The following is a 12,318-nucleotide window of genomic DNA, read 5'->3' as shown; positions in this document are numbered from 1 at the left end:
CTTTCACAGAGTTCTCTTGATGCCTGCAAACCTGGCTTCAACCCCTCCTCACCCTCATTTCCTCTGAGTATTAATATAGACTCTCCTTTATTTGCCTGACCTTGGAATCTTCACATCTGTCCTGCAGCCATGCTGGGCTCCCCCTTCCAGTACACAAAACCTTTGTCTTCTTATGCAAATGGCCAGGTTCTGCTCATAAAAGTGCCCCACCTAAAAGGGAGGTGGAGAGAGAACACCTCATGGAAAATTGTAGAAACACGTTTCTTTGTATTTTAATACCTCCAAGACCTCATGTTGGCAGCAAACCAACTCTGGGTGAGACCCCAGCTTCCTTGGCCTTTTATGGGCCATGGACCTCTTTGGTATCTGGTAAAGCTCATGAACTTTTTCTCAGAATAATATTTTTAAATGCACGGAATAAAGTACATAGAATTACTGTGGAAATCAATCATATTGAAATAAGCTTATCTAAATATCTGTGATGTAGTAATACGATGTGCTTCTTTATTAGCATGTTAAATATCAAGATCCAGCTTTGGGTCTAATTATTATAATTTTGGGGTAATGAGCAAAATCAATATCTCAGGATGTCTGCAGCAGCTGTAATGTGATATGAAAATATCTGTGATTTCCTTTGGTGCCAAAGTCACAGGTGTTACGAACACTAATAAGATTTGTTCTCTGCACTCGCCATGGAAGGAAATGCTGAATTTCAGTTAGAGATTGGGCAAGATAAAGATGTAATCCACTCCTACGCCTCCCCCACCCCATATTAGGAAATTCCAGTCCTTTCTAGTTTGGCCCTGGGATTTCCATTATGACCCCAGTATATCCCTGGCTTACATCTGTGACAGGAAGACCATTTCGCAAGTATGTGAATCCTCGGTGTCCCCTGGCTGGAGTTGATTCCTCTCTGTCAAGGCTGGAAATTTTTATAAAAGTGATGTTCCCGGTAGCTGACCCTTGGGAACACTTGCTATGTGCCCGTGGGCCTGTCCTGTAGTATTTCACTCCATCGACAGGTGAGGCAAGTGGATGCCCTGCAATCCTTTTTACAGAGGTGGAAAATGAGTCTCAAAGACAGGGAATGAGCTGTCCAGGTTGAGGTTGCAGGTATGCCTCATGCCCTGACCTTTCCTCTAAATCATATGTATCACACATTTGCCATTGGTATTTTGATTTTGATTTGAGAATGACCATGATGAAATTATAATAATAATAGTAATAACAAAAATAGTTACCAATAGGGGAGGACCCACTGTATTTCAGAGTCATTACATCATCATCATCATCATCATAAGTAATAGCTAATGCTGATAGCTTACGTTCCAAACTCTGTTCTGAAGACTTAACGCATTTTACCTTCCAAACAACAGGTCGTGTTCTTCCTCCCTGTTTCAAAGATGATGACACTGAAGACCAGAAAAATTAAGCCATTTGCTCAAGGTCCCATAGCTGGTGAGCTGGAACTGGAACCTAAGAAATATGTCTGTAGCGTCCTCATATTTTACAAATGAGCTGTTTTGTTGAAGTAGAACATATACATAGAAAAATGCATAGATCATGAGCACAGAGCTCAGTGAATTTTCACAAAGTGAACACACTCATCTAACACACCACCCAGATCAGGAAATAGAACATGATCGGCACCTAGCAGCTCCTCACCCTTTCCTAGTCGTCATACGCTCCCCAAGGTAAACACTGTCCTAACTGCTATTGGTATTGGTCAGTTCTGCCTGTTTTGGAATTTATATATATGTTCCCTCATTCTTAACCATTATGCTGTCTCGTTTACTTGTCATAATGACCCTAGAGTCTAGAAAGTAGCTTTTTAAAAATTATTCCCATTCTACAGATGAAGAAATTGAGCTATCTGCAACCACTTAGAAACCGCCTTGAGGCCTGTGTCAGTGTGATGGAAGCAGAATTCTAACCCAGATCCTTGGGGTTGACTGTTTGCAACATCCCCTGCCTCACTGTCAGCCGAGCCTGGATTTCTGCTGTGAAACTCGGGAACACGTTAGAGATTCAGGGATGTTTGCGTGAACAAATATCCTGGGCCCTCACTGGTGCAGTGCTTCCTCTCAGAAGCCTTATGGCAGCCCTTCTAGGGGACCCATCTACTCCAGAGGGCTCTTCCTCCAGCCACATGAGCTTCTGGGTTGCTTTTCAGGATCTCCAGCAGAGTCCCACCTCATAGTCTTTGTACTTGCTCTTCCCTCTGCTGGGAGCAGCATCTCTTCCCCCAGGTACCTGCCTGGCATTCTCTTTCACTGTTCCAGTGGCACCTCCTGAGCAAGGCTTCCCCCAACCCTGACTCCCTACCTGACCCCCTATCTAAATAACACAATCCGTGCTCTCTTCTTCCACTCCCTTTTCCTTGGAGTGCTTATTACCCTTGACCCCATATTCTATATATGTATTTGTTTATTATCTGTCTCCTTCCACTAGAACATATGTGCCATGAGGCAAAATGCCGTTTTGGTTGCTGCTTTTTTCCCAGGGCCCAGATGTACGTGGCACACAGTAGACAATAAATCTTGAGTGGAAAGAGGAATTAATCAGCACGGAACTTCACCAAGATACAAGTGGCCGCCATGAAGGAAGGATAAGTAGAATTTAAATTTATCACTTTGCTAACAGTGGCAGTGCCTGGACTTTAGCCAGAGTCTGGTCTTTAGCTGAGACAAAGACCGGAGGTTGGGCGAAGGGGCCAAACCCAGTGGGGCAGCTCATCTGTTAGCCAGGAAGTCAGGGATCCCTCTCCTGCCCCTCTCTGACTGCTAATGTGACCCTCCCCCAATGTCCCCAGACAGCCAAGGTGCCCCGCCTCAGAGCATTAGAGAGGAGAACCAGCCGCATATTGTCAGAGGTGACAATAGGGCTCCTGTGTGCCGCGGGTGGTTGGAGAGGGCATGGACTCAGGCAAATGAGCCGGGGTGCCCACAGATATAGAGGCATACGGGTGGTCGGGGCTCTGCTTCCACATTAGTGCTCGCTAGAATGGAGGGCCACCTGAGGCAGTTCAGTCTGGTCAGGGGGCCCGAGGGGGCCGGGGACAGCCAGGCCCTGGCTAAGCTGCAGGAGCTGGCCCTGATGTGGTTCACAGAGATGCAGGCCCCCCTCATTTTGCAGAATGGAGCCCTGCCCCCCTGGTTTCACGGATTCATCACCCGCAAGTAAGGCTGCCCCTGTCCATGTGCCCAGCGTGGCCCCTAGCCCCCCAGGGCCGAGGGGCTAGCCCCTTTCCCTGGGCTAGGCAGGGACCCCAGGAAGCAGTGGGTGGGGGAACAGACTGAGGAATGCCGAGTTCTCTGACAGCCGCTTCTGTGGGCAAGGTGGGCGAAGGCACTGGTCCCGGCTCTGAGTGTAGGGCTGGGATGGCTGGGGCTGTCAGGCAGCCAGAGAAACAGAGAGGAGCAGGCTGGAGAAGGATGCATTCAGAACAGCTCCAGATAACCTGATGAATTACTAGGGGGACTTTCATTCATCATCCAAACCAGAGCACTGTTAGTAAGAGGACTTAACTAGGAGAACTGTTCTAAGTGGGGACTCTCCCAGGCGAACCTGGATATAGTTACTCTAGGAATACGGGCCAAGATGTGGAGGCTGGCTTTCTGATTGGGCTGGATCTCCAAGCTGCCAAAGCACGAGCTGAAGGAATGACAAATGCAGCCACTCATTAGGTCCTCCTGGCCCAGCACCTGGCATTGAAGCAGGCAGATTCACGGGCGTTGACGTGTACTGTAACACAGGGCCCTCTGCTCTGTTGAAATTCTTACTTTTTGAGTAAGGGGCTCCAGGTTTTCATTTAGTACTGACTCCTGCAAAATTTGTAGCTGGTCCCGCATAGAGCAGGCACTCAGCAAGTATTTGGTGAATAAGTGGGTGAGGAAATATCTGGTCTATGGACTGCCAAATCAGAAGAAAGCTGGAATTTCCACCATGCCTCCAATATCCTTGGCATCATTTAGAACTATCCGTAGCTGCCTGAGGCTGCAGGGGACATGCAAGGGAAGGGGATGAGAACCTATGAGTTGCCATTGTGGTCAGGCTCCAGACATACCAACGCCTTCTCCCTGCAGAAACTACTGTGTAGTACACATCCTGCACGACTGTACACAGCAGTCCTGAGGCAAGGATCCCACAAACCTAAAAATCTCCAGCTCTATGGATTCCTTCTTGCTGCAGGGACATTCAGGTGGGGAGGGTCAGTGGCTACTGTGCCTGATGGCGAGGCAGTAGTGGGGGGGGGGTGTGTGTATGTGACCTCAGGCTTCCAACCCAGCCAGCCCCAGACTGAGTCTTCCGCAGAACCAGACGAAAGTCTGAGGGAGTTCTCCATAAAGGGTTGGAGATCGGTGCACTGGGTCTGGGGCATGGCTGGCAGGGACTCTGAGGCTGGTCTAAGTCAGGCTGCTCCTGCTGTTGTGGGGACCCAGCCCCAGCTAATGGCATGTCCTCTGCCCAGGCAGACAGAGCAGCTGCTCAGGGACAAAGCTCTTGGCTCCTTCCTCATCTGCCTCAGCGACCGGGCCACCGGCTACATCTTGTCCTACAGGTAAGAAAGGAAGCCCTCTGCAAAGGGCAGGCAGGTTCTGGCTCCACAAGCCAGACTTGCAGATAAGCTTGGAATCTCCACCAGCCCACACTGCTGGGCTTTCCCTGGGCCCTGACTCCCTCACTCCCTCAGTCATCCGTCCGTGTCCATCAGACATTTTCTAAACGGCACCAGCCACATACTAGGATGAAGCACCCACCTTCAAGGGGGTGAGTTGGTGGGGGGCAGGGGAGAACCTCCTCCTGATGGGAGGCTGGGGAAGGCTTCACAGAGGTGGATTTTGAGCACAGGATAGAAGGAAGAACAGCAACTTGCTGGGCAGAAAAGGAGGTGTGATTGGGGTTTAGGAAGGCCTTTCCAGTAGATTGAACTGCATATGCAAAAGAACAGAGACAGGGCAGACTAAGGTGTTGGGAGCCACAAGTTGCCAGGTGCAGAAGGACACATGGTTCCAGTGGAACAATGCCTGGAGAGGAAGGCCGGGGGCAGCTCAGGACAGCCTTGGATGTCTGGCTATGTCTGTAGACAATGAAGGGTCATCTGGTCAGACTTAGGTTTTGCAAGGATACTTCAGGCAGCCTATGGAAGGAGGACTCAAGACAGGTGCTGGAGGTGTGGGGGCAGTGGGGACCACTGAGGGGTGAGGTCTGGGCTAGATGAGGAAGCTTGGGCTAGGGTAAGGCAGTGGGCATGGAGAAGAGGAGACAAGATGGCCAGGATGAAGTCAGAGGTGGCGACGTCAGAGCCTGTAGGTTGGGTGGGGGGAGGCAGAAAAAGGAAGAAGTTCCCTCCCCCACCCCTAGTTAGGGAGGGAGGGAGGCTGGGGCTCCAGGGCAAATCTCAAGGGCCTCAGATTCAGATTCAAAATTACCATCTGTTCAGATTGCCCCAGTTCTAATTCTGATTTTGAGCATGTCACTTTGCCTCTCCACACCTACATTTCCTCATCTGTAAAATGGGTATATTGCATAGGATTGTTGAATGGGTTTGATGAGTTTATACCTTTAAAAGTGCTTGGTACAGTGTCCAGAACATAGTAAATAAATAAATGTTAGTCATTATTAAAATAGTTATTGTTATTCTATGTGCCAGGTATGGTCCTCAGCACTTTGAAATATACAAACTCAGCAGTTTTCAAATGTCTTTTCAGCATCAGGGCTTTTTTTTTTCAAACATGATCTTAGGTGGAGTGCCAGCTTATTAAAGAGATCAAAGTGGGGCTGCACAAAGATATACAAATAGCCCAGTGGAATCCAGAAACAGTCCCCCACATTTGGTTACCTGATTTGCAACAGAGGTGCCACTGCAATTCAGCAGGGGGGAGGGTGGGGGTCGCGGCGGGGGGAGGAGTATGGGGAGGCTGGTTTTTTCAATAAGTGGTACAGGAGCAATTGGATATCCAAATGGAAAAAAATGACCCCCACCTCACACCATACATAAAAATTAATTCTAGATGGTTCACAGACCCAAGTGAGAAAAGCAAAAGAAAACATAGGAAAAGAAAACATAGGAAATATTCTTCATGACTTTGAGACAGGCAAAGATTTCTTAAACGAGACACAAGAGTACTGACCATAAAAGAGAAGGTTAACAAATTGGATTTCTTTAAAATTAAGAACTTTTGTGAATCAGAAGATACCATTCAGTGAATAAAAGGACAAGCCGCACTGCGGTAGAGGTTTTGTATTGTAATACATACACCTAATAAAAGACTTATGTCCAGACTATATGAAGAACTCCTGCAAATCAGCAAGACAAAGATGACACAGGCAAAATAAAGGCACTTCCTAAAAGAGGGTCCAAAAGGACAGTGAGCTGGTGTTCAGCAGCTTTAGCAATCCGGGAAATAGAAACTAAAACCACAATGAATGGCTACAGTGGAAAGACAGAGGCTACCTAATAGTTGGTGAAGAGGCAGAGCAGCTGTAACTCTCATACTTGGCAATGATTTTAGAAAACAATTCGGCATAATCTACTAAAGCTAAACATACATGTATCCCTCACCCAGTTCTCCTTCCTGGGATATTCTCAATAGCAATGAATACATATATTCAGCAAAAGCCATGCACAAGAATGTCCAGAGCAGCTTTATTTATAATTGCCCAGATGTGGCAATAATCTAAATGTCCATCAGCAGAATGGATAAATTGTGGATTTAATTAAATGGGATACTACCTATCAATGGGGGGAAAAAAGGAAGCTAATTCTACATGGACATGAATCAATCTCAAAGATATAATGTTGCGTGAAAGAAGCCAGACACAAAGAAGAAATACTGTATGATTCCATTTAGGTGAAATTCCATAACAAGCAAAACCGATCTATGGTGATGGGGGTCAGAGTGGTGGCTACGTTTGACCGGAAGGGGCCACGAGGGAGTCTTCTGGGGAGCCGGAAAATGTTTTGTTCTGCTCTAAGCAGTGGTTACCTGGGAATGTTCATATGTGGAAGTTCATCGAGCTGCACACTTAGGACGTGTGCACTTCACTGTGTTTACGTTACTCTTCCATAAAAAAGGAAAGTGAAGAGGGTGGGACTTTACAGGCTGGAGTGGAGATGGGAGCTGGAACTCCATCTTTTCGGCCTGGGTGGGATTTGGGTGAGATGAGGAAGGCTGAGTTGTGCAAGTGTGGGCTCGGACCTCATCTTTTAAGCCTTAGATATTTTGCTCATCATGGATATTTTGGCATTAATTTTGATTTTCTAAAATATTGCATTATTAGTTATCTTGATTACTGAGTTTTGTGGCATCCCTTTAAATTTGCATCCATGCTCCAAGCTGAGTGCCTCACTCCCCCTTAACCCCGGCCCTGGCCCTTTCCTCCCTGACTGACGTGCGGGGGTGGGGGTAGGGTGCGCGTTGAAAAACCGCTCCCTATCACCTGCAAGGCTGTGTTTGCTGGATGTCAACTTCCACTTTATAGAGGAGCACGTCAAGGCCCAAGTGGGCAGCATGGCCCCGGGTCAGCTCCGGCCCTGGGCCAAGGCAGGGCTGCCAGCTGTCAGCAGCCCCAGGCCACAAGTGCTTGTGTTGCAGGGGCAGTGCCCGCTGCCGGCATTTTGTCATCAACCAGCTCCCAAACCAGTGCTACCTCATCTCAGGGGACACCCAGAGCCACGGCACCCTGGCTGAGCTCGTGCGCCATTACCAGGAGGTGCAGTTTGAGCCCTTCGGGGAGACCCTGGCTGCTGCCTGCCCCTGGGTAGGTACCTCTCTTCCCCGGGGGGAGTGGGGTGGGGCAGGGTGCCCGGGCCAGGGGTGTCCACCACTCGACCTTGCCTTCCCTATTTCCTGCCACCCAGGGGCACTCAGTGCAGGGTCATGATCCCTATTTGAGAAGGGGAGATGGAGGAAGCATTCTACCTGAGGTCAGGGACCTGGTGGGAATGTTTCAATCTCTGGCCAGCAGTCTCTGGCAGGAGGCTAGAGGCTGGCCAGGGGTGTATGACCACACACCTGCTGTGTCCCCACCGCCTCCAGCTAGAGAACAGTGATCTATATGACGCCATCACCCTGGGCCTCCATCAGACCAATCTGGGCCTGGAAAACCCACCTGCTGCAGTGTCCCCCACGGTGGTCCCAGACAAGGCTGCCAGCTCCCGCCCCTCTCCAAAGCCCCAGGTCTCCTTCCACTACAAAAAGAAGAGCCTGGATGCAAGTCCCTGGAACCTCCCCAAGGAAGAAAGCATGGAGGTGAAGAGGATTCTGGGCTACCCAGAGTCAGGGTTGCTAGACCAGGAATGTGGGTGCCACGTCCACCATCAGGCCCAGAGAGGCCACACTGGCCATCCCCTCAGGCTGTGGAGGGTGAGTGCCAGGCCCAGAGAGGAGCGGCCCAGCTTGGAATTACCCAGTGGTTCACCCATGCTGTGGCCTGCCTCTGGCCGGTGGATTTGGTTCAAACCTTGGCTTGGCCTTTCTAGCTGAGTGACTTTGGACAAGTCACATAACCTCTCTGAGCCTCAGTTTACCAATCTTGAGGTTCCTGTGAGGCTTGAATGAGGGAATGGATATGAAATGTCAAAAAATCCCTTTGTAAACTGTAGAGTGGGATGCCTGTGAGTCAATACTTTATTTTCCTCCACAGCAACTCACAGGAAGGACTCACAGAGATTTTTCTTAATATATATCAGATCACAGCGAGGGCTTCTCCTCATGTTTAAAATAAAATCTGAAATCTTCACCAGGGTCCACAAGAGCCTCACCAGGTGCCCTGCTACCTGTCCCCCTTCTTCACTTTTCTCTAACCTCATTGGCCTTTGGATCTCCCTGGAACACATCAACTTCGTTCCCACCTCAGGGCCCTTGCTCTTGCTGTACCCACTGCCTGGAATGCTCTTCCCACCAGACATCTGCATGGCTTCTACTCTCACTGCATTCCATTCTCTGCTTAAATGTCATTTCCTCAGAGAGGACCACCTAAACTATAGAAAATATCCCCTCTCCTACCAGCCTTTCTCCCTATCCCATTACTCTGCTTTGTTCTTCTTCATAGTACTGATCGTGAGCTGACAGTATATTATCTTGTGATATATTATTGTATCATATATTACATCAACCACATTAAACTATACAACAGAGCAGTATGTTGCCCATCTCCAGGTTTGAATGTAAACTCCCAAGAGGTGGTCTTGCTCATCACTGAGCCGTTGGCACCTAGGACGGTGTCTACACAGTGCTTACTAAATATTTGTTGAATAAATACACAATTGATGGACTTGGGGGTGGACCATTCTGAAGGGGAAGGGAGCAGTGAGTGGGTGGGCTCAGGGGGCTCTGAGGGACCACCACTCTTGGGGGGAGAGGAGCAGGGCAGGATGATCTTGGGTGGGAGGTAGATTTCGTGACCCCTGGCCTTGAATGCCAACATAAGGACCATACTCAGAGTCCTAGAGCATGAAGCTGGCAGGGACCCCGAATGTCAACCAACCCCTGCACGTAACCGTCAGGTAAACTGAGCCCAAGACAAGGGGCCTCAGCTTCTCTGAGAAACCTGCAGTTTACCAGAAGGCAACTTAGTGACAGGCTAACCTCTAAGTGGTTCTGTCGTTCTCTCCCCAGGCCCCCGTCAAGGTGCCTCCCCTCCCGGAGAGGAGTGCTTCCCTTCTGGACGAGTTTTTGGAGGCCCCCACAACATCATCTATGCAGACCTGAGAAGGATGAACCAGGCACGGCTAGGCCGGGGCACAGATGTGTCTGGCAGGCAGGGGCCAGTCCCAGCCAGCAGCCAGGCATTCTCCCCAGGCAAGGAGGCCCTGAGGAGACTCTCAGATGGAAGCCGGAACAAGCCTGATGGCCCGGGACCTGCCCTCTCTGGGGTGAGCCCAGACCACGGCCCTAGAGTGCCTCCCACTTCTTGGGGCCTTCTCCTGTCCCCCAGTTCTGAGGCTCTAGGATCCTCAGCTGCTACCTGGAGTCAGGGGTCTCCAAAACTGAGCCGTTCTGCAGACATCCATGAGCTCATCTGGACAGAAGGCCTCCTAGAGGAGGCCAGGGATGTGCCAGACCAAGAAGGCAGCAGTACCTACGAGCAGATCACAGTCTGCTGGGGTGGCCCAGCCAGGCCCCCCTAGCCTGGAGCAAGTCCCACATATAGCAAGCTTTCAGGGTCCACAGACTGTGGCTATGAGAGGATATTGGGGGCCCCGGAGCTCCCAGAGCCCAGGAACACCTATGAACAATCCCGGCAGCCAGGAGCAAGGAGACTGGACGGACACATAAGGTGGGCTCCAAGGGTGGGGTGATAGGAGGGACCTGTGGCCCTCAGGCATGGGCAGGTCAGGTCACTGCCACTGCCCAGAACTTTCCAGCCCTAACTTCTGCTTAGAGATGGTGGGAGAGGCAGATGTTAGGTTTGGATGTAAGATGGAGGCTTCCAGGCCCTTCTGATGTCTTTCTCTGTGGCAGACTAGGACTCCTGTCCCTCCCTCTTGGCCACTGCAAGCGTCTCAGAGCCTCAGAGAGGTGGACAAGGGCCCTGGCTCCAGGTCTGACTTGCCTTGGCCCTTTTCATGGCTCAGCCACTCCCTAGCTACGTGGCTTTGGGCAAGATAGTTTCCCCCACAACTAAGATTGCCAGATTTAGCAAGATAAAATACAAGACGCCCAGTTAATTTGAATTTCAGATAAACAATGAGTAATTTTTTTAAGCATAACTATGTCCCCAATAGTGCAATTATTCCTCATTTATCTGAAGTTCAAATTTAAGCGGGCATCCTGTATTCTTATTTAGCATCTACCCAGGATCTCCATTTCCTCATCTGTAAAATGGGCTGGTCCTATGGATGTGTCCAGGGGCGGCTGCCCAGGAGGTGAAGCTAGACATCCTTATGTGCTCAGGACACAGCCCAGAGATGGCTGTCAGTGAGCAGCTGTTATTCCTGGGGATTTCTGATAAAATAGGAGAAAAGGGGAAGCCCGGATCAGGAGGGCAGAGGGAGGTGGTCAGGATTCCCAGAGAGGCAGAGGAACCCTCCTGGACCCTCAGCCCCAGCGTATTTGCCTACGCCTGGAGCCCATGAGCTGGGAGAGCCCACTCCCCGAGGGCACAGCCTCAGGCCTCGGGCACGTGCAGACCTCCTCTTCCGCTTGAACAGCAAAACCCCGAGCTCCCAGCTGAAAGGCCTTCACCAGAAGCTCTGCCAGCTCCTCCCGCAGGGAAGGGCTGTGCCCACGCATCCCAGGACAGGGAGCTCGCCTGGTGCAAGGCTGCCTCTGAGGTCCTGACGCTCGGGACCACAGATCCTGCCTGCAGACAGCCCTTCTAAGAACCACAGAAGCCACAACCCATGTCTGCTCTTCCTCTAGCTGCAAAGTCCTTCTGGTCCCTGGTGGCACCATGTACATCCCCACCCCCATTCTACCTAGGGCACGGCTGGGGCAGACAGTGCTGGGGTTGGGGACCCCAGGGGACCCAGTGAGGGAAGGGGGGACTTGGCCTTTCTTCTCCACTTTCCCCTAGCCTCCTTAGCCAGAGAGGGCGAATCCTTCATCCAAACCAGAGGACTGGAGTGGAATTTCTGGCACTGAGAGGGGTGGTGGAACAACTATCAATATTCCAACCTGGCCTTTCTCCAGCCTAGAGCCCCAGCCCCCAGTTGCTGCCAAGGGATGCTCTGAGCCTGGCTCTCCCTTCCCTGTCCAGGGACCCAGGCTCTAGCATCTTCTCCCTCCTTGCAGCATGACAAGCTCCGGAGGCTCTTCTTCACAGACAAGAAGCACAAATCCTGAGGAGGCCTGGCTTTCTGAAGCTCACCAGCAGGTTTCCCGGTATCTGGGCTATGCCAGGGCTTACTGGGAAGCTCTCAGCTTGCTTGAAGGTACCCCTTGCACCTTGAGATCGAAGCAGCCTGCTCTGGAACAAGGCTCCGAGACAGCCTAGGGGACAGGATGGGAGGGGAACTTCCAGCTGCCTGCAGCTCAGGGCTGTGCCCTGCTTCCCCAGTGCCTCCCACCCATCCAGAGGAAATCAAGGCCCGAGAGGAGTGGGGACTGGCCAAAGGTCACCCGCATTTCCAAGATGAGCAGGCTGGGCCTGGACGGATTGACCGTGCTGACCTCCCACCACTGAACACTTACTGAGCGTGGGGCAGGCCCTGTGGCAGTGCTGGCATTTTCCTGACTGAGTGATGTCATTCAGTTGCTCTTAAGACCAACCAGTCCCCCTCCTCGTGGCCCCATCAGCAGAAAGGAGGGAAGGCCCAGGGCCACATCCCTGCTCCTGCCCCAGGGGGGTTGGGGCAAGAAACCAGGGAAG

The 12,318-nt window shown here is 51.0% G+C and overlaps 1 protein-coding gene across 1 annotated transcript; it reads left to right on the top strand.

Moving 5' to 3' along the window:
• Positions 1-3,003: 3,003 nt before the first annotated feature.
• On the top strand, positions 3,004-11,792 carry SH2D7 (SH2 domain containing 7; the record flags this gene model as incomplete). Its single annotated transcript, XM_082843235.1, is given in 9 exon segments — positions 3,004-3,179; positions 4,472-4,561; positions 7,599-7,764; positions 8,043-8,255; positions 9,624-9,675; positions 9,678-10,132; positions 10,136-10,241; positions 10,244-10,284; positions 11,742-11,792. Coding segments are annotated over 9 exon segments (1,350 nt in total).
• Between the last annotated feature and the right edge of the window lie 526 nt (positions 11,793-12,318).

Source organism: Leucopleurus acutus (assembly GCF_964270905.1).
Source record: "Leucopleurus acutus genome assembly, chromosome: 1".
NCBI lineage: Eukaryota > Metazoa > Chordata > Mammalia > Artiodactyla > Delphinidae > Leucopleurus > Leucopleurus acutus.
Note: the sequence above shows the minus strand (reverse complement) of the source record. Positions and strands in the feature narration are given on the sequence as shown.